Source organism: Protopterus annectens, chromosome 11.part0, assembly GCF_019279795.1.
Source record: "Protopterus annectens isolate FY-2018-M chromosome 11.part0, PAN1.0, whole genome shotgun sequence".
NCBI lineage: Eukaryota > Metazoa > Chordata > Ceratodontiformes > Protopteridae > Protopterus > Protopterus annectens.
Genome location: NC_056745.1, coordinates 639588828 through 639611473, shown reverse-complemented (window position 1 = coordinate 639611473; position 22646 = coordinate 639588828). Strand labels below are relative to the sequence as shown.

The following is a 22646-nucleotide window of genomic DNA, read 5'->3' as shown; positions in this document are numbered from 1 at the left end:
TTTGATGGTAAGATTGAAATGGGTGTCAAATTTAAGGAGTTATCAATGGTAACACCTAATAGCTTTGTGTGTGCTTCTGGTGTTATAGTGATTCCATTGGAGGATCAAATAGTGAAGGTGGGGGGAAGAGTCTTGTTAGTGGGTGAGAAAGTAAGTAGTTTTGTTTTGTTGGGGTTGAGAACTAGTTGTCGACTTGAGAACCATTTTTCTATTAGGTTGAAGGTGTCTTGGGTTGAAGCAGTGAGGTATGCCAGGTTGGAGGCAGTGCTGATGATAGTCGAATCATCTGCATATTGAATGCATGTGGCATGGGGGGTGATTGTGGGCAGGTCATTAACAAAGATGGTGAAGAGAAGAGGACCAAGAATAGATCCTTGGGGAACTCCAAGTGTAACAGGTAGGCATGTAGATAATTTGTCCTGCCATAGAACAGCCTGTTGCCTATTGGACAGGTAGGATTGGAACCATTTCAGCGTGGAATTGCTGAGTGATAGTTTTTAATGTATGGAGGAGTTGAATGTGGTTCACCATATCAAAGGCCTTGGAGAGGTCTAAGAAAAGAGCAGATGATAGTTTATTATTGTTTCTGAAGTTATTGATGGTATTAGAAAAGGATAGCAGGGCTGATGTGGTACTGTGATTTGGCCTGAAGCCATGTTGGGAGTTAGCTAGAATTTTATTTTTGGTGAGGTGTTCCATCAGTTGTTTGTGGACACACTTTTCCATAATTTTGGCCAGGGGTGAGAGTATAGCTATAGGTCTGTAGTTGGTTAGCTCTAGTGAGCTACCACCTTTATGGAGAGGAATAATGTGGGACATTTTCCATATGGAGGGATGAAGGCTTCTGACAAGGTACGGTTTATGATTATGGAGACGGATAGGAAATGGCCTCAGCTGCTTTTTGCAGAAACTCAGCTGGGAGAAGGTCAGCTGCTAGCTTAGTGGGTTTTAGTTTTTTAAGAAGAGATGTTATAAAGGATATGGGTACTGGATCGAAGGTAAATAGATGATCTGATGTAGTTGTAGTATTCTGCTGGCATGGGTAGTGGAGTGGGCTGGTTGTTTGTTTGAATTGTGTGGCCAGGGATTGTATAGTTTCTGTGAAGAAACTATTGAATGTGTTAGCAATGTTTACAGGGCACTGTTGTTTGCAAGTTGTTGGAGTGGGGGTGGTTGCCTGGCCTGGGTGCAGGAGCTTGTTTAAGCCTGCCCAGAAATTTTGTGGAATATTAAGGTGTTTTTGTTGGAGGTGGAGGAAGAAGTTTTTTTTATCATTTAAGATCATTCTTTTAGTTTCATTTCTAAGTTGCCGGAAGGTTTGGTGGGAGTGTGGGTCTTTAGAGGTATGCCATGTGACCCACATCTTGTTTCTAGATAGGATTTTGGATTTTGTTTCCTTAGAGAGCCATGGTGCGGTTTTGGTTTTAGTTCTAATGGACCGTATTGGAGCATGGGAATCTAGAATCTTGAGGAAGGTGGTGTTGAAGTAGATAACTGCCTCTTCAAGAGGAAGAGACTTGAGTATTGTCCAGTTGTGGATTAACAAGGAATAAATATTTATCAGAGGGATGTCAATAATACCCATAATGTTCCAAATGCGAACAGTCATCAGCTAACAGACTATGCCCATCCTGCTCCTTTTGTTATTTATGTACTGCATATTCATTTTCAGACTTCTTAAAATAGTATGTTAATTGTACCCTTAGATATTATATAGAGAGAAAGAGAAAAGTTGCTTTTATAAAACATTTTGTAGTAACAGCAACATATTATAATTCTTAACATTTCAAGAGTTATTTAAGAGTTTACAAAACAATATTTTCAAAAAACAAGTACAATATATGAATATTCAAAGAAGGCAGCACTTTAAAATTCAACATTTGCATTATTATTGCTAAAAGCAACAAACTGTGGTTCTTTAAAATGTATTGGAAACTTCATGTAACACTGCACGCACAAGCCATACAAGCAGATCATTGTGAACTCATATATTATTAATTAACCAGTGCCATCTATTGGACAAACAGGGGAAAAAAAGAGAAAAAATGTTTTTGTACCTTGCTCATAGACACATTTAAAAGTAACTCAACGGTTATGCCAGTAGAATAATGATTATACATTTTAAACATTTAAAGAAGGCAGCACTTTAAAATTCAACAACATTTACCTTATTCTTGCTAACAGCAACTAACTGTGGCTCTTTAAAATGTATTGAAAACTTCATTTAACCCTGCAGTGGCAAAAGCCATATAAGCACATCCTTGTGAACTCATATACTAATAATTAACCAGTGCCATCTACTGAACAAAAAGAGAGAGAAGAAAAGAGAAATGTTTTTGTACCATGCTCATAGACACATTTAAAAGTAACTCAATGGTTACACCAGAAGAATAATGATTATACATTTTTAACATTTAAAGAAGGCAGCACTTTAAAGTTCAACAATATTTGCATTATTTTTGCTAACAACAACTAACTGTGGTTCTTTAAAATGTATTGGAAACTTCATTTAATACTGCACTGGCAAAAGCCATACCAGCACATCATTGTGAACTCATATTAATAATTAACCAGTGCCATCTACTGAATAAAGAGAGAGAGAAAAAAAAGAGAAATGTTTTTGTACCTTGCTCATAGACACATTTAAAAGTAACTCAATGGTTATGCCAGAAGAATAATGATTATACTGTAGTACCACTCGAACAGTTCCAAAATTCACACAACAGAAAAAAGGAAAATAGACCAGTGAATACTAGCTCTTGCTTAAACCAGACATTATTTATTGCTACAGAATGTATTCTCTTAGCACATCGGCAAAGGCTACTTGTGGCCGAGGCGCTAAGAGAATACATTCTGTGGCAATAAATAATGTCTGGTGTAAGCAAGAGCTAGTATTCACTGGTCTATTTTCCTTTTTTCTGTTATGTGAATAATGATTATACATTTTAAACATTTAAAGAAGGCAGCACTTTAAAGTTCAACAACATTTGCATTATTTTTGCTAACAACAACTAACTGTGGTTCTTTAAAATGTACTGGAAACTTCATTTAACACTGCACTAGCAAAAGCAATACCAGCACATCATTGTGAACTCATATTATTAATTAACCAGTGTCATCTACTGAACAAATAGAGAGAAAAAAAGGAGAAATGTTTTTGTACCTTGCTCATAGACACACTTAAAAGCAACTGAATGATTATGCCAGTAGAATAATGATTATACATTTTAACTGAAACTACTAATGTCTAGTATTTACACTACTTAAACACAAGGCTACTTGTGGCCGAGGCGCTAAGAGAATACATTCTGTGGCAATAAATAATGTCTGGTGTAAGCAAGAGCTAGTATTCACTGGTCTATTTTCCTTTTTTCTGTTATGTGAATAATGATTATACATTTTAAACATTTAAAGAAGGCAGCACTTTAAAGTTCAACAACATTTGCATTATTTTTGCTAACAACAACTAACTGTGGTTCTTTAAAATGTACTGGAAACTTCATTTAACACTGCACTAGCAAAAGCAATACCAGCACATCATTGTGAACTCATATTATTAATTAACCAGTGTCATCTACTGAACAAATAGAGAGAAAAAAAGGAGAAATGTTTTTGTACCTTGCTCATAGACACACTTAAAAGCAACTGAATGATTATGCCAGTAGAATAATGATTATACATTTTAACTGAAACTACTAATGTCTAGTATTTACACTACTTAAACTATTATATCAAAGGTTATATCCCATTTTTTAAATGTAGTTTAACACTCCTTTTTTGTAAGCTGTAAATGCACTTTAAAGTCATTTGTCTATGCAGTCAGTGTTAGGTAGCTTTCCAGCCTTTAAATGTAGAAGGCAGTTATTAAAAGACAGTACCTTAAGTATTACAGTGTAGCAAAAACGTTTTCTTTACAGGCAGGTAGGCAGAGTTATTTAGAACACATTCCACATCCTTTTGCTTGACGTTTCCCATAAGAGTGGTATATTCTTCTGTTCTATAGTTCTTTGGAGCTGTAGCACTTGTTTAGCCTTCCAAATGTTTTTGGATCAAAAGATATGAAAAGAGTTATCTCAGACAGGATTTACTTTGAAGAAACGCAGAAAGGTGGATTTTGCCTGGTCAGGTGTTTCCAGGGATATTTTTTCTTCTTTATAATAAAATGTTAAAGTTGCAGGATATTTCATTTGGAAACAAATCTTATTTTCAATGAGGTAAGTGCAGTATTTACTGAGTTTCTGTCAATTTTGTTTAATTTCTAAAGGAAGATCTTTAGTAATCGTAATTTTATGTGCTCTCCATGTAACATTTTTTTTAACTTTATAAGCTGACAGTATCTGCTGAACATGTGCTGAATTAAGCAGTCTGATGTAGATTTGTCTTGGAAGATCACTTGTTTGTGTATGCTTTATAGCTCAGTGGGCTCTTTCAATCACTACCTCATCCAGGAGATCTTTATTAGTCAGAAGAGAGCTTAGTATTTCTTTTATTATTGGAATAAGTTGTGGATTATCAAAGCTCTCTGGAATACCTCTTATGATAAAATTATTTCTCCGACTTCTAGCTTCCAAGTCTAGCATTTTTTGCTGTAATTCTTTAATTATAGTGTCATTGGTTTGTGCTTTTTGTTGCAGTTCATTTATTTTTAGCTCACTGTCCATAACTTTAGCTTCATTTTGTTCTAGCCTAATCACAATTTGGTCCAGAGTAGAGCCAAATGTAGTTAGCTTATGAGAGAAACCCTGCACTTCTGTTAGTAAAGGTTGTAAAGCAGTTTTCAGATCCTCCAGTGTTAAAGGTTGTTCCTGTTTTAATCTTTGAGACATTTTACCAGCTTCTTGTTGTTGCTTGTTAATTTTTTGCCTTTTCGCAGTGGTTTCTTTCTCAGGATTAGTAATTGCAGACAGTTTGGTTTTTGTGATTACAGTTTCCATCTGATCTGGCTGATTCTCCATTAATCTTGTATAGTTAGATTCCTCGTAGTAGTGCAGAATTTTAAATAAGTCTTGTTATGAAAGTTGTTTTTCTTCTTACTTTCCTCTTATTAGGCCTGTTGGTCTTGAAGAATCAACACCATGCGGTTTAGGGTTCTGTTTCCAACAAGTAATTATTTTTGCTTCAGAATGAGAGAATTTTTGAAAAATAAAGATGAAACAAGTAAGTACTTGTATTTCTGTTTTAATCCATTGATGTTTGGTACAGTTTTCCCAAGTGATGCACTGGTTTGAAATCAGATTATAGTATAGGAATGCAGGAGCTGCACTGTCAGTGTGCTTACAGGCTGTCCACCAATTTGGAATAATCTCTTCCTATCTTCAATATTAATTGTTGAGCCTTGTCTCCCTCTAACCTTGGCATAATGAAGTCTTGCATAAATGGTTCCATATGTGTCTTTTTTTTGGTTTTCACATTCCTCTACTTTATACATTAAATTTCTGAAATATCTCTTAATACCTCTACAGGATCTCTTGTTATTTTTCTTTTCATAGGTTTCCCACATTTGACAATTACTCTTTCAGCTTTATATTGCGTAAATATTTAAAGTAAATGTTTTTGCATTCTGGAGTTATCAAGAAATAGTTGCTTAACAGATACATTTCTAAACTAATGCAGATTACCCACATTTTCTCTTACCTTCCCTTTAGCATTCCACAGTTGCTCCTTTTCTTATTGTTAGATTCGCCTTGTTCTGCAATACTTTTTAAAATTTTGTCACCCTTCTAAATAACTTATAATAGTTACTTCTTTCCTATATCTTTCTCTTTTATTTCTGTTATTTTGAAACTCCAATTTCATTCTATCCCACTTACTAGTTATACTTTCTAAAGAAATGTCTGTCTTCCCTAATAACTCTCAAATAATTTCCACTATTTGTTCCTTAAATGGTACCAGAGTCTCACTTTTACTTCATCACTCTGCATCTTATTTTTATCTATGCATGTTTTGAAATAATTACTGGATGTATGTCAAAGTCTTCAATTAAATACATGTCCTTCTGTGAAATATACATTGTATCCAGTATAGCCCAGTTATTGTAACTTGGGTAATAATATGTACATTTTGTCTAATTTCTGGATAAACCCTGCACCTTGTGTTTGTAAGGCAAACACCTTAACCATTAGGCCACCCTCCAAACCCTTGTAACATCCCTTGTAACATCCTGGTTATTGCAAATCAAGTTCCAGTCACCAACCCATAAATAATATTCCCTGTTGAAAGTGGATATGTATCATAACAACATTTAAGCTCCATAACAGTTTTTGGTGAAAAATAAATACATGCCTGTGTAACCCTCCTCCCTTGCCAATAGCCTTTTACTACCACAAATCTACCATTATTGTCTTTTTCCCTTCTCTGTCACTACTGAGGCCCTTGTACCAGTCAGTATTATTACTCACCTTTTCCTTTTCTCCTCCTATTCTGCTGAATTTCCATTCCAAATTAATTTCTTTCCAAATTCACATGCACATTCATATCCAAATGTGTGTGCTGAAGCATTGCTATTTTCCCAGTATTTCTTAATATAATTAAATACTTTTTGCTTATGCCTATAAGGCCATTGCACGATAACATTAAGAGAATAGCAATTACAATAGAATGCTGTTTATACCACCTGTTATATATGACATTTTTATGAATGTGTACTTCCAGCTCTTTACTTCCATGCACACACTAATGCCTGTCAGGCTGATCTTTTAAGCAGTTGCTTTTTCTCATCTCCATTAGAATATGTCACATTTTTCATGACTTTTTGCTTTAATGAAAACACTCAGACAAAAAATAAATATTTTATCAGAGTCCTCCTTCCCATTTAACTTAGAAATAAATCCACAAAACCATGTACATTTTCAACAAATCAAGTTTACTGCTCCAGAGATGAGCATTTGAACTACAGATTACCCTTACTAAAACCTATGTTAAAGCATATGCTCTCACTTACTCTGGATGTTTTCTGTTGTTTTGTTATCTGTATTTCCCAACTACATGTAGAAAACAGCTTAAATCACTAAGTAAACATTAGCTTTTAGGCCAAGAAAAGCTGTGCTGGCTACCTTTAAATAAATACATTGTACACTATTCTATTAAATGCATTAAAGTATTAAGACTGCTGAGGAGGCTACTACTACTCCTCTAGAACTTTCCACAGTTTATTTTTCATTTATCTGCTTACCATGTACCTTAAATTTTATATCTCTCTCAGCAAAGAGTGCTCAGACCTCTCAAGGTTAATCTCTTGCACCTGTGGGCATCTGGTCTCCAAGTCAGCTCAAGTGGCTGTGCCCCCCACACCCCCTAACTATATATTCTAACTCCAGAGTCGCACTACAGTGGAGAAGGGGGCATATCCCATTTACTTGCCAATAATACTTGTCGATCAAATGAAGTGTTGGTCAAATGAAGTGTCGGTCAAATAAATTTCGGTCATTTGGTGTCAGGCAAATGGGTGTTGGTCAATCGGAAGTTAGGGCAAATGAAGTAGACCCATATGTGTGTGTGTGTGTATATATATATATATATATATACACACACACACACACACACACACACACACACACACACACACACACACACACACATACATACATACATAAAACCGGATAACAGCAGAAGAGAGAAGTAAGTGAAACAAATTCACTTATCCAACTAGTACATTATAGGGCAGAAGAGCTTGAGAGCTCTAAGAATATTGCCAGCTCAGATCTGCCTCGAAAGGGATGACCCAACTGTCAAGATGGATAGTGAGGACAATATAGGATCATTTTTTTCTTCACAAAAGGCACAAGAAAAATTTCTGGAATGACAGAGAATGTTGAGCTGTGATAGATTTTATGTACCACAGAATTTACTTCATATGAATCCTGCAAATAGTGTCATTTATTTTTGGATGCCATGTACCCTAGGGCTACCAGAATCTCTGTTGCAGAGGTCAGGAAAAAAGATTTGTCAGTGATAGAAAGTAATTTAAACTAATATTTTCTAAATGAAGAAAAGCTAACATTATGAATATATTAAAATAACAACCTAGGAAAACTAGAGATTGACAGCAATATAAGTTAGACTTGAAGTTCACTATGAATCCTAGATTCTGAAAGAGGCTGGGCATGAACTGTAGATCTCAAATCTTCTGCTGAGAAGTAGACTGAATCAGGAAGTTGTCCAAATAAAAGTAGACGTATAATCTGGAGTCTGTAAAATGTTCTAACAGGGGCTAGATACTTTACAAACAATCTTGCAGCAGTGAAAACCTCAAAAAGACAAATGAATAACTGAAAGTAAGATCTTAAAGCACAGAATTTAAAAAATCCTGTGGTCTGGATTAACAGGAATAGGAAAGTAAGCATACTCCATATCCAAGATAACAAAATATTTGGGGAAAAATCAAAGGGAAAAGATCTTAAGAGTTAAAATGTTAAATGTTAGTACCTCCAAAAAGGTTTTCTGAGTAGACAAATCTAGAATTGGTCTCCATGTACCTCCTTTTCTTGGAACAATGAAAAGTCTGGAGTACAATCCCTTTTCTTTTTATTTTGTGGAACTGACTTTATTACTCCCTACTGCAGACAGTCTGATATGGTAGGAGGAACAAGATGTTATTGTTTGGGAAAACTCATAGAATTATTTGTGAATATGAGTCTTTATCCATTGTAGCCTGTATCCTTTTTGGATAATTTGCAAAAACAAAGAATCCATTGCAGTTGTTATCAAGAAAGACAGACTGACTGACACAGCATTTGCTGGGAAGGTTGGAGGATGGAAGGCTGAAATGAAGGAAAGGGGGTGTAAGTCAGAAAATACAAGGCTTGTGTCAGAAGGGCTCTCTGGCTCCCTTACAAATCAGATGTATGCTTTTCTTGCCACTTTTTTAATGGATTTCATATGCCTTTCTGTTGCATAGTCTTTTTGTCATAGAATGGGCCTGGTTTGTAGGGGTAATTTCTTTGAAATTTTGGAACGTGGTGTGACGTCTCCCATTCTGGGCCAGTAATCAAGGAGCCCAAATCCTCACCATTGACAGTGGAGAGGGCCGTTCACTTGGAATATAAATGGATAAATTCAGTATTTCCAGATGAAGACCTCTCTGCATCAAGCACAATTTCCTTTAAGAGCATAGAAGGAACACAGCCATCCCGGGGTCTGGATTTCCCTATATCTGTCTGTCCCCAGGTACCCAATAAGGCTCTCCACTGGCACCGCTGTGTTCGGCACCATCTCTGTGAAACCAGTGCTTTGTGTCCCTACTCTCTGTAGCTGACACACTCTTTTAGATTTAATTTTCACACACACACACACACACACACACACACACACACACACACACACACACACACACACACACACACACACGCCCTGGGAAAGGCTGCCACAGATTACCCACTCTATCAACTTTGCCCAGACTATAAGGCTCTTAAAAGGGTATCCAATTATGTATAGTGAAGTTAATATTAATATAAATGGTAATGTTGACCAAACAGCCAAGCTTTCAGGACTGGCCACAGTTATCACCAAATAAATATATGCAAATACTCTCAAAGCTTAACTATTTTCTAAAAAGACCAGCCACAATGAAAAGTTTAAATATATTTAATAATAAATAATAAAATAACAAGAAAATACTAAATATCTATTTACAGTAAATGCCAGAGTTTCAATCACAGGAAATATTAAAAATAACACAGCTGGAAAGATTCAGACAGTTACAGAAAAAATACTTAACTATTCTCACTATATTTTCCTAACTGATTTAGAGAATTACTATCCCTGGTCACTTACTAGTGCAAGATAAGATGAAGTAGGTGAGTGGTGTTCCTTCTTGGTCAGGTTTCAAAAACAGAGTGATCCTGATACTTCAGTCTCCTCTATATTAAAACATTATTTCTGTACAGAATGACATTACATACATCTGTTCATCTGACTTCTGATTCCCATGCAAACCCTCACTGCTAGAGGAGCTTTGCTCAGACCTGCTGCTGCTTCTGAAAGTCATAAAACCATTTTAACACTTCTACTCCTCCTACAGAGATACAAAGCCAGTCTTCTCACAGACATTTTGTCTCTGGCTGCAATCAGAACTATAAGATACAGTCTTTATGGCCTAATTTAATTTAGCTATTTTTTTCAACATTTGCTGCAGCTGGATTATGATTAACCTCTTCTCTTCCAGTGTCATCTGTTAAAACATATACATTTATTTCAGTTACAATAATGCATGTAAACTTATTTTATTTCCAGCAGGGCACACTGTTGATACATTTTTTAACACAAGCAACTTTACAAATACATTTTTAAACACAAGCATCTGTACAAATCTGTTTGATAAACAAATGACATAATTCTTTACAAAACTCCTGCTAACTTATGGTGGCATATTTTACACATCCAGTGTCCTACTTCTCCTGGCATGGCTGGCAATACCTCCTATCATCACACGTGAGTTAATTGAACCTCTGCATAATTTTATCCCTCTTCTATAACTTTTTTAATATCTCAGCATAAGGTGGTACAAACAGTCTTTACCCAAAGCAGCATCTAAAAGTTTAGCTTTGACATTCTCCAGTAGTAAATGAAGTCTAAGCTAGGAAAATGTCTTAAGAACAAATTCACTAGCAGCTGCCCTAGAAGAAGCATCTGCAACATCACATGTAAACTTAGCAGAATGACATGCAACCTGAGAAGCAGAAGAAATGACCATTTAAAAGGCAGAACTACAGCCACAGTCAGGAAGATTTGGAATATGTTTACATATATTGTCAAAACTGGACAAAAGATAGCTAATCCTGTAGGTTTGATTATTAATAACAAAGAAAGCTAAGGTAGCAGAAACATAAACTTTCTTTCCGTACATAGCAACTACCCCATTATCTTTATCAACAGATAAGGTATTGAGGACAGAAGAAGTTTTGATGCTTTGTCCAAGTTCACAGAAACAAATGCAGGATCAGATAAAAGATTATTGTACAGATATCTGTGACTGCCTGGGACTCTGTAGTGTTTATCAGGCATTCTAAGTGCAAATGTCTATATTGTGGTGCTAAAACAGCTGAAAGAAAGGTATCATCCAAAGCTTAGACTGCTTGACAATATCCATATACAGTAAGCTGTAGTATCTCTATTACGATTCTGAAAGCCCCTTACTACTACAAATCTACCATTATTATCTTTTTCCTTCATCTATCATTACTGAAGTTCCTCCAACAATATAAGTACTCCCCTTTTCCTTTTTCCCAGATACTCCACAAAACAACCATCCTTATTTTTCAAATTCACATGCTCAGTTCTTTCTAAATGTGTCTCCTGTAGCATAGCTATTTGCACTCTTGCATTTTTTAATATAGTTCACTAATCGTTCTTTTTGTCTACAACTGTGAGACCATTTACATTCGATAATATGGAAAGTGTTGCCATTATAAGAGGTCATTATTCCCACTTGTTATGTACAACATTTTTTGTAAATGTCTAGTTTCAGCTTTTATATTACATGCATACACTAATGTTTGGCAGGTTGATCTTTTATACAACGGATTCCTGCATAGCCATTTGAACATATGTTACATCTTACAAGACTTCTTGTTTTACTGAAAACCCTCAAAACACACACACACACACACACACACACACACACACACACACACACACACACACACACACACACACACACACATATATATATATCCCCCATAACCTATTAACTTAATAGAAATACACAAAACTATGTACATCTTCAAATAATGAAGTTTAAACCTCCTAAAAGGAGCAATTGTCTATCTGCTTTCAGTTTTAATAAAGAGTTTTGGATTAGTTATCCTCCAGACATGCTATAACAAATACACATTGATGCTGCAAATGTCCAGAACAATATATAATTCTAGATTAATCAATTTATTACTCAACTATCCAAAGAAAACTACCATCCAAATAATAAAAGCATATATTTATTAAAACAAAGCGTGACTTTTAATATGCTTTAGTCATGCCTGACATTGTCTAAGGAAACATATCAGGAGTTGCTTTCTTTTATTAGCTTTAATCAGTTTTCAGGAGTACAATGTGATGCATGTTTCTTTGCCTAATAAATATGTATTACTCCCTCAAGGTTTACAAAGTTTTGCTTGCCAGATGACGCTGATGAACTTATTAGGAAATTAAGAAAAACCTTGCTAGCTAGTCTTTCCTTAAGTACACTTTCACTTTTCAGGCAGATGGTTTCATCTCTAAGATGTGTCAAGCAGCTGACAAATCTGAGTTGGAATGAATTCCATTACAAAGGAGAAACATCACTGAAGAGCTACTCCACTTTTTTTACTTTTTTTAAATACTGCTGGCAATGCAATGGCAGCCAATGTATCAAGATCAATCTGAGTTAAGTTACTTTCAAAGAATGCATCACTGACTGTAGTACAAAATGAGCTCCTGAACAACAAATTTTCTTAAGATTTGGTGAGGTCTTTGGTAATAAGTGCGCAATTTACAAAACAGAATAAAATACTATTATCTGTGTAAGCAAAATAATAGCTGGAATTTTGTTTACAATGTGGCAGGAAAATCTGCTGCCAAAGCAATGCTAAATCACCCTTTAAATGGTACTATGAATTCATGCAAATTATTCTGAGAAATACTTAAATTGTTGAAAAGATACCTTTAATTATCTTGTCTGCCCGTGCCTTTTCCAGCTCTTGCTGCTGCTGCATTGACCACTCTCTTAACTGTTCCTGCTGAAACTTCAATCGGTGCTTACTATTTAAATCTTCTCCGAGAAATTTCTGCAGACCTGCTATAGTACATCGTGGATCATTATCTGAAATCCGAGCTGGTATATCTTTCTTCTGAGCTTGAGGGTCATTTAAATCAAATTCAGGACAAGTCCCAGGTTTCTGGAAACTTTGTCGGAATTCTTCAATAGCCTTCTTTAAGTTTCTTGTATCTTGTTCCTGCCTTTCCTCCAGTAAAGTGGAAATTTTTTCATTCTGAGTCATGTCAGTAGCTATGTAAAAGAAAAGACAGAAAATAATAACCTTATAAAATTAGTCAAAACATTTATTTTATTATATTTATTTCTATTTTATTATCATTGTTATTTTAAATAATGCTTACTTTGATTAGGATGTTCTCTGTTGTATGGCATACTTTGGGTTTCTGGTCAGAATGTATCTCTTGAAAACAGTAATTTCACAATACCGTCCAGCAATGAAATTATTGCATTTCTGTCATTTATAAGTGGTCTGATGCGGAAGGTGTCATGGAATTCCTCAAAAAGTATATTTAGCCATAAACACCAGTTCAGTGCAAATTACAACGTTAATTCTTTAATTCACAGTATCATCTGTACCAGTGGTTTTGGACTACGTTCTAGTTTGCCACATTTGCAGAAGTCCTAAAAAAGTGCAGTTGTGTAAGTTGCACTTACCTTTGGCTAATTGGTTGTATCCTGTCCAGGACACAACTAGCCAGTCTTCAGAAAGCATTGGTTCCCATCCACAAATAAACTCTGATTGCTAATTGTCTGCTGATTTCCCTTCAAAAGGCTAACCAAAGTGGAGACAACTTCAGGATTGAATTCCAATGCAAAGGAGAAACACAAAGAGAAGGCTAATAATCTTAAAACTCTAAAAAGATATAAACATATAACATTTTATCCCAACAACTAACTACATACAGTAGAATGGGGGCTGGAGAGTGGGTTAGGCTACTGCAGCAGTAAGGAATTTAACATCTACTGTTATAGTCAGTGCAGCTTACATACATGTACTGTGCTCATCATTCTCAGTACCAATGCTTATCCATTCTGGGAGAAGGAAGGAAGGATAAGGGTCCAGAAGTCCCTGGGGTATGATCATCACAAAGCCAGTCCTGGACCTGGAAAAGGAATCCAGTTATATAATGCTATTTAAAAGTACGTACAGAGGACCATGTAGCTCCTCCAGAAAGTTTGCAAAATCCACTCCTTTCTTTCTTTTTTTGGGGGGGAGAAGTAGGCACTGTTCTCAGATGTGATGTATGTATCCTCAAGTATTTTACTGTGATCTGTTATTTAGTCAGACATAACATACTGTACTTCTTCCTTGAAAGAAAAAAAAGATTGAAGTTCCCTCATTGCTTTTTTTTTTTTTTTGGCCATCATTGGATCTAAATGTTGTGAAAAATAGCTCTAAAATGAGGCTCAGGGAATCTATAACCCCATGGTTTCATTATCTTATTTTTATTATTTATTGCACATTTTTCACTGTATTCTTGGCCGTTTAACGAGTGGTGAAAAGATACAAGAAAAAGAAAACCTGAAGATTAATAATGAGATGATTCTTTCTTTGCTCATTTCTTTTGTTCATGCCACCATTGGGTTAAAAGGGTTAGGAAAGAAATCCAAAATGTACCTCAGAACATCTGCAATCCCAATGGCTTCTGGGGGCCTAGCAACCCTAGACTCCCCCAGCCTAATTAATTTACTTCTTCCTCAGTTATTACAGTAACATCAGACCCCCTTACGGTGTGTTGAAAGGATGCAAGAAAAAGCTGTATAGTGAGGTAAAGGTTCAGAAAAGTAGAAAAATGTAATCTGGATAATGTGAAGAGGCCATGATGGAGTGAGGGAGGCAGGAGGTGGAGGCACTGGGGGAATGTGTGTGGGGGAGTAGTGCGCAGTGGTGGGGTGCCATGGAGTCCTACACCTAGGGTGCCATTTCACCTAAGGACAGTCCTGATAAAATGTAATATGCAACACAGGAAGTACCTCCCTTATCCTTTCATCTAACTATGAAACAGACAATTTTCACTTATAGGACTTGCTATATCTGTATATTTAAGAACAAAATAAACTGGTTATTTTCCTTAACCTACAAAAAGAGCATGTCTTGTTCCCTATCTTTTTAATTTCCATACTATTAGATATATGATTATACCAATAACTAAAACTAATGAATTAATAGCATTATCCATGCAATAACATTTTCCCAAAAATTTATTTATAAGTCTAATATATGCCTTAAGGTATTTCAAAGACATCTACCTCTAATAAATTGAATGGTTAAAGGTTAACATTGCTTTATGTTAAACCAACTAGCACTAAAACTTTATGTGCTACTAGTGCTCACCCTCCACATTTATTTAAAGCACTACAGAAGGGTGACTTTATTAGTCCTAGATGTCTTTGCAGTACATCACAGCATTTCATATACATATAAACAGACATAATTTTTGGAAAGAGTTTATAGCACGGATATTGTTATTCATTAAAATAAATTATTTGCTAGCTGCCGCTGTTTCTGTATCTAATAGTATGCAAATGAAAATGTTAGAATAGGAACAATACATGATTTTTTTCTGTAGATAAGGGAAAGCAACTAGTTTATTTTGTTCATAAATACACAGATATAGAAACTACTGTTAGTAAAACTACGAAAAATAATTGTATGTTTTATTGTTACCTGAATGTTAAGGCAGGTACTTCCTGTGTTGCCTATTATATCTTATAAGGTACAGTACAGTTTATGTAGAAAGTTAGTATGTAGTATGCCCTAGTTTCAAGTCCAGATTTCAAATTTGAAATGTCTATCTTTGGTACTAATCCATATGAACACTGTACAATCTGTTCCTTTGTTATATCTGATCAGTTTTTTTCAGTGTCCCTTCTGGGACTTTTAAGATTAGAGGACATTTTACTTGTTTATCTCAGATGCCCATGCTCTTTAAATTATATAGGTAAAACAGTACATTCAGTAAAAGTTAGAATTATGACTCACTTCAATGATTGCAATAATAGAAGTTTTATGAACTCTGTATGTCATTTGTGGGAGAAACACTTTGGATGGATTATTGAATTAAAATTTTGTGTTCTAAAGCAAATAGTAAATAATAACAGACAAACTATGGAGTGTAAGAATAAATTGATGGAAAGGATGGAATCAGAATTTATGTTTTAAAAAAGCTATGGCACCTTATGAGTTAAACCAGAATGTCCCTCAGGGAGCTTTGAAGTGATTGGATAATTGTCTTTCATAATGTATAATAATTATATATTATATTTGAGAATGTTGTTTTTCCTGTGTTTATCTCCATGAGAAAACAAGATTTACAATAAAGCCTTTTTATACATCCATTTGTTTTTTTTCCTGTGGATTAACATAGTTTGTGTTTTTTTAGACAAAGAAACCACTGCAGGATCAGATCTAGGATTATTAAGAAGACATTTACAAGTCTGCGGCACTTCATGTAGCCTATCAGATATCTAAGTTACAGGAGGCTGTCAGGCATAATCCAGGCTGTAATAAAAACATCCTCAAAGGAAGGTAAAACTGAAGGAACAATTGCAGGTTGTGGAAATTCCAGTTGTAACAAATCACAGTATTTTTGAGTAGATGGAGGGATTTTTGTGTGTTCCCAATGAAGCAATGCCTTAATTTCTGCAAAAGTATCAGAAAAAAAGATAATTCCTGTGAGAGAAGATCTGAAGAAATACTGTCTTCAGAATCAAACTTTTGGTTTGATGATGATCAACAGAGGAAACAACCTCATGTCCCCTGACTGAGATTAATTGTAAGACAGGAGAGGAAATATTCTTCTTTTACCAGGTTATAGGGAGTTAGTGAAAAGGGCATTGAAAGCTTGTAATAATCTATTAGCTAAGCCTAATAAATAATCCTTCTTAAAGGAAAACTGTGCTGGAGAAGATGTGTTTAACCTTCAGTTTCTTTTCCTAGGGGCCACACTGGCAAAAGACTGACTGAAACAAGGACCACTAGTCAGGGAACCAATTACCCCAGCTTGGCTACGTAGACAGTCATATGCCACTCCCTCCTCTGAGACTGATATGAGTGGCTCTCTCATGCCCACTGTGGGCAATCTATAACCGCGGTCTATGGAGGTTTCTAGGGGAAGACCACCAGCAGGATCTTGAGATAAGGAAATGTAGGGTAAGAAAACCAAAATGGTCAGAGCCAAGTCAATCACCAGTGGCTGAAGCAAAGTAGAAGTCTACTGTATGGACAAAAGCTCTTTAATTTTCTTATGTCTAGAGGAAGAAAGGAAGGATGGGACTATGGAAACAGCGTTTTGTCACATTGTTAAATCCAAAAAGATAAGTGAAATCCCTGGCTAGCTCCATGAACAATAGTTGATCACACCTACTTTTAAAAAGTGAATGTTATGTACTCATCATAATGATAGATTTCTGTTGTCTGTTTCTGTCTTGTATAACCTGGGGATTATCAATCTGACTCGGATCCAATGCCAGTCAATTTCCAAAACGTCAATTCTGCGAGGTCTGCCTCCTCTGCCATAGCCCCCTGCTTCACTAGAGCAACCTCAGATCCAGTTTGTCTCATTTTCTTATTTTAAACTCTCTGACCTAGACCTCAGGGAGAAAGGCCAAAAGTCCAAAAACCCAATGAAAGATAGAAAGCGGGCTCCCTGGACAGTCATCATTGAAGTGATGGAATACTGAAGAAGGCATGTGCAGGTGGAGGAATGATTGAACCAGACAGAAACAGACAACATGTAACTATCATTATAGTGAGTACAATACTTTCATATCCGATATTGTCTTTTCCATCTGTGTTCAACCTTTGGCACAGAGTCCCCAGCCATGCAATACCCTAGGGTGGTCTCATGGAAGGATAGTGCACAATATGGTAGAACCAAACAAAGCTCTAGACCTAGACTGGATGCCCAGTTTGAAGTAGGACACAAAGATGTGATGACCCAACCAAGTCACAGCTGCACAAATGTCATCCAAAGCAGCTCTGGAGAAAAAGACTGTAGAAGTTGCCATAGCTCTGGTAGAATGCCCTTTGAGTATGGTTTGAAGGGAAAGTTTTTGTATCTCAGACCCAAAGGAAATAGAATCAGAAAGCCATTTGGATAATGTAACCTTGGATACAGGAATACCCAACCAAAACTTAGACAATGAAACAAACAATTAATTAGGATTTTCTAAAGGACCTTGTCCTATTCAAATAGAACCTCAACTGTCTATGAATATCAAGGCAATGCAGAAGATATTTGCCTGGTAGAAAAGTCTGGAAAAAAAGACTGCCAGATAAATGGACTGATTCAAATTATTTTCGGAAACCACCTTAGGCAGAAAAGAAAGGTCTGGTCTGAGGGACACTCTGTCTCAATGAAAAACTAAATAAGGAAGGACAGCAGAGAGGGCCTGCAAATCTGAAACAAGCTTGTCAAAGGTAATAGCCACCAAGAACACAGTTTTCCATGGCAAAAACATCAGATCAATAGTAGCAGAGGGCTCAAAGAGAGCCGCAACCAGCACCTGAAGTATAAAAGGCAAGTCCCAGGGCAGAATAGGGTCTTGCACAGGAGTAAGGAGTAAAATGGTTCATTTAAGAAAGGCCTTTGAGATCCTATGAGCAGCCAGTGGCACGCTATCTCGACCAATATATAAATTAGATATAGCTGCCAACTGCATATTAATAGAGGATTTGCTAGACCCAAAATTAAACAAACCCACAAGAATGCCCAGGATAGCCTCCAAAGGTGCTGAAAAGGATCCATACTCTGACAGCTCTCAAGGCAAAATGCCTCCACCTTTCAAGTAGACAGCTATTGGGAAGAAATTAAGATGTGACCAACTTGGTCTGAAAGCTTGGGATTACACACCACCAACTTTAGTGTTCAAAGACTAGGTGGATCCAAGCATGCTGCATCAGAAATGAGTCCCAAAACAGGATTGAGGACCAAAGGAGGATAGCACAGGGAAGACCAAAGGAAGGTTAACCACATCTGGTGAGGCCAAAAGATAGCAATGAAGATTACAGTTGTTCTGCAATGGGCCACTTTCTGAAGAAACTATTATCAACCAGGTTGGGGGATACACATACAAAAGATCTGGGGGGACAAGCACACAGGAAAGCATACCTAGGTGTCTGTTCCTGAGGAGGAACTAGGGAACAGTAGCTACTTAACTTGATGTTGGAAGAAGAAGTGAAAAGACTGCAACATGTAAAACTCTGAGTAACAACCTCTGGATTTAGGGACCACCCGTGAGAAAGGAGAATATTTTTGCTCAGACTGTCCACTAATATGCTGGATATCCCCAGGATGTACAGTGCAACCAGAAATCATTGAGTTGAAATCACCCATTGCCAGACCCTTATGGCTTCCTGACAAAGAAGGTATGACTGAGTTCCTTCATGTTTGCTCAGATACCAAACTACTGACATATTGTTCATCTGGACAGAAATCACACCCTTGGGGAGAACACCCTAAAAAGCCTGCAACATGAAAAGGACAGATCTCATCTCCAAGACATTGACATGTAGGTAGGTTGGCCTTGGCCACAGACCAGGTCCCCTGGATAGTCCTCTCTTTAAAATGCCCCACTCCCACCCCAGAAGACAGGAGTCTGTTGTGACTGTAGCCTGAAGAGGTGGAAGAACAAAATGGTGATTTATTTTTCCTCTACATTACTATAAGCTATTTCCTTAAACAAAGCTGAAGCTTGGACTGTTTTTTGTGGAACAGTTGCAGAATCCTTCCTAAACAATGTTTTCTCTTCACCTTTTCTGCCTGATTTTCTTTCAGGTTTTCCAAATTTCTTCTTTGCTGGCATCCAGGCAGTGTATTTACTAGCCAGTAATTGAATTTTATCGAAAAATATTTTCAATGGCAGCCCATTTTTCTCAGTCTCTGTTTTCACAATGGGAGAGCTGAAGTTCTGCTGTTGATAAGTGTGCAGCCACCTTGGAAGTTCCAACCTCCAACTGATTTGATTTCAACAAACTCAGGTCAGGGAGACTGAAAAATCCATTGGATGTGGTAAATACAAACATTGGTCAACCAGGGTCCACTGTAATACCTCATTAGGAAAACTAAACAAATGGCAGCCGCTATGTGGCCCAAATGTCTGAGAATAAGATATGCCAGAGGCTTTCTGCACATGATCAAAGACTTTGTCAGATCCCAAAGGTTCAATATTCTGGACTCTGGAAGCTTGGCAATCTGGGAGACTGTGTTTAAATGACAACCTGCAAAATTCCAAAGACAGAAATGGATGAAGACTTGATTTCCGATAGTTGACTGTGATCCCTAAGGAACTGCAAAGTTATAGTGAGGTGTTACTGACCCTGATCAAAGATGCTCTTGTGGGGGCAGCTAGGAGCCAATTGTATAGGTGGGGAAAGAACTGCAACCTCTGCAACCTGAGCCAGGCTGGTACCACTGCCATACAGTTGGTGAACAGTAAGGGAGGTGGTAGTGAGACCAAATGGCAGTGTTCTGAACTAGTTCTGATTGGTCCCAAACTGGAAGTGCAGAAAACACCTGGACCACCTCTCAATCTTTATATGATTGTAGGTGTCTTCAAGATCAATCAAGCACATCCAGTTGTCTCTCTTCAACAGAGATAAAATGGACTGCATCTTGACTATCTGGAACTTGGTCTGCTTTACAAATTAACTAGCTCAAATCTAAAATTGGCCTGAAGTCCTTGTTCTTTAGAACAAAAAAGAACCTTGAGTTAGACCCCGGATCATCATTAGTCTGGTGGGACCTCTTGGATGGCTCAGTTTGCTAGCAGCTTCTGAATTTCGATGGCTGACTCTTTTTTTTTTTTTAAATGTCTGGAAGTGTGGAATGTCTGGAAGTGTGGAATGTCTGGAAGTCATTTGGGAGTTGTACAGGGAACTTGTAAAATTAAAACTGAATAACCTTTGGATACATCTCTTAATACCCATGTGTCCAAGCTGATGGCCTCCCAAGCTTTCGGGTTTACAGCCAATCAACCCTCAACTACCTCCAAAGCAGGAGAGCCAGGCAAGTCTTCAGGTGCACTGACAGGGCCTTCCAGAGAAATGTCCATGTAGGTTCTAGTTCTGTAGTTCTGCCACCCCCCCCCCCCCCCCAGCATGAGGGAAACCTCAGAAAGAACCTCTCAAAAGGACTGCTGTGATTTCCTAAAAAATATCCCTCCCACTTTTGGTTTCAAAAAAGGTCTACCGAAGGGTAGCAAAACAAACTCCAGTAGCAGGCAGCATCTTCCTGTCTTGCTCACTACTGGTCAAGGTGCCTAAATTTCATCCTGAAAAGAGATGAGCCATCAAAAAGGGCATTAACAAAGGATGCCGTACAGCAAGTCCACAAACTCACACAATCACATCCAAGCATGGTGAAGAATAGCAATGCCAGTGCCAGATGCTTGGGATGTGCCATCAGTTATATTGAAAATGGATGCATGGACATTAGAAATGGCTTGAAGGGTGGTCAGCTGAGAGTCTTTTGAGCTTCTAGATACTGCTGTGTCTTGACTGCCCTTAATACTTCTGAAACAATGTCCTGCTGAATCTTGGTCAAATGAGCTAAATACATTAATGACATTAATCCAAAGATGGCTGAGGTGTAAGCAAGCTTCCCTAAGTGGTCCAATGCCTGACACTATCTATTCAGGGACTGCACTGAGAAAATCCCCTCCAAAATGTCCTTTTTTGGTGGCCACCACCACAATAGCATCCATAGCAGGATCCTTACCCTTACGCTAGTGTAGCTGATCCTTGGGGATGGACAGTATTTTGTCAAGCTTTTTGGGGATCAGTTCCACCATATAAGTCTCCTTCCATGCCCTCCAAGACACCATATCCAGATACATACCACCCAGGATGTGGATGGGCCCTTCCTGAAAGCTTAAGAAACACAGACTCCTTTGGGTAAGGGGCTTCAGCAGTCCAGCCCTTACCCTGCCAAAGGAGCTCAAAAAGGTTCTTCCTCTTCTACCACCTCTAACCAGAAACTTTCCATCCTAAAGAATCTGAAAGAGAAACTGAAAAGGCTGGGGCCCTACTGAATGGGCAGCTTGGAGACCAATGGGGCTGACAGTCCTGCAACAAACTGAGAAGTGGTCACAAGCATGGACATGGAAGGGAAGGCACCTGTAGTACTAGACCATTCCCTCTCCTGACAGCAGAACATCTACTCCAAGTAGTTGAAAGCAGAGGCAGAGTTGGTTGACCAGACATAGAAGACCTATGATCTGAAAACTCAAGGATGCACCAGAATCTAGAACCATCACACCCTGTCCTGACGCTGAGACCAGGGCTGAATTATCAAGAGGAGAAACCCAACTGGGAGGGAAGAGCATGACACTGGATCACTGAACCTGACCTGCAGACCCATCTTGACCTGTTGGTCCAGAGGTCCACCCAGCTCCGGCACTGCTAGGGTCGAGAAGTCTAAGTTCAGGATTGGTGTCTAAATTGGCTAGACAGTCAGCTCTGATTCTAAAAAAGAAATGACAGCTGGTTTTGAAGATCTTGGATATGTAGGGCCTGAGAGAGGTTGACTAAAATTCATAAATGCCTTATCAACCACCCAATGCAGCCTACTGTCTCGGGTAGGGGGTAGATAATGAAACCTGTATCAATGTTTTTACAAAATACCCTTTCAAAGTATTTATGTTATGTAAAGAGTTATATAAAGGATACTAATGACTTTCTGAAACACTTATATAGCTGGTTAGAGGGGAAATGGAACAAGTCATTTTTGGAAGGTAGTGTTGGATATACAATCACTTTTTACTGTAATACCCAATACGTATGGAATTGATTCTGTCAGGGAATTGCTACATAATTATGGACAAACTACAGGTAGCTATATTGAGATCTTATGTGAGCTATTAGAATTGGTAATGAATAATAATTACTTCATTTTTG

At 37.4% G+C, this 22646-nt stretch overlaps 1 protein-coding gene across 1 annotated transcript in view; it reads right to left on the bottom strand.

Annotated features, from left to right (window-relative positions):
• The window catches only part of RIBC2 (RIB43A domain with coiled-coils 2), a 353500-nt gene that overhangs the window by 56037 nt on the left and 274817 nt on the right, over window positions 1–22646 (bottom strand). The window contains exon 3 of the mRNA XM_044087234.1: window positions 12635–12979. Coding sequence (XP_043943169.1) covers window positions 12635–12979 — 345 coding nt within the window. The remainder of the gene's footprint in view (window positions 1–12634; window positions 12980–22646) is intronic.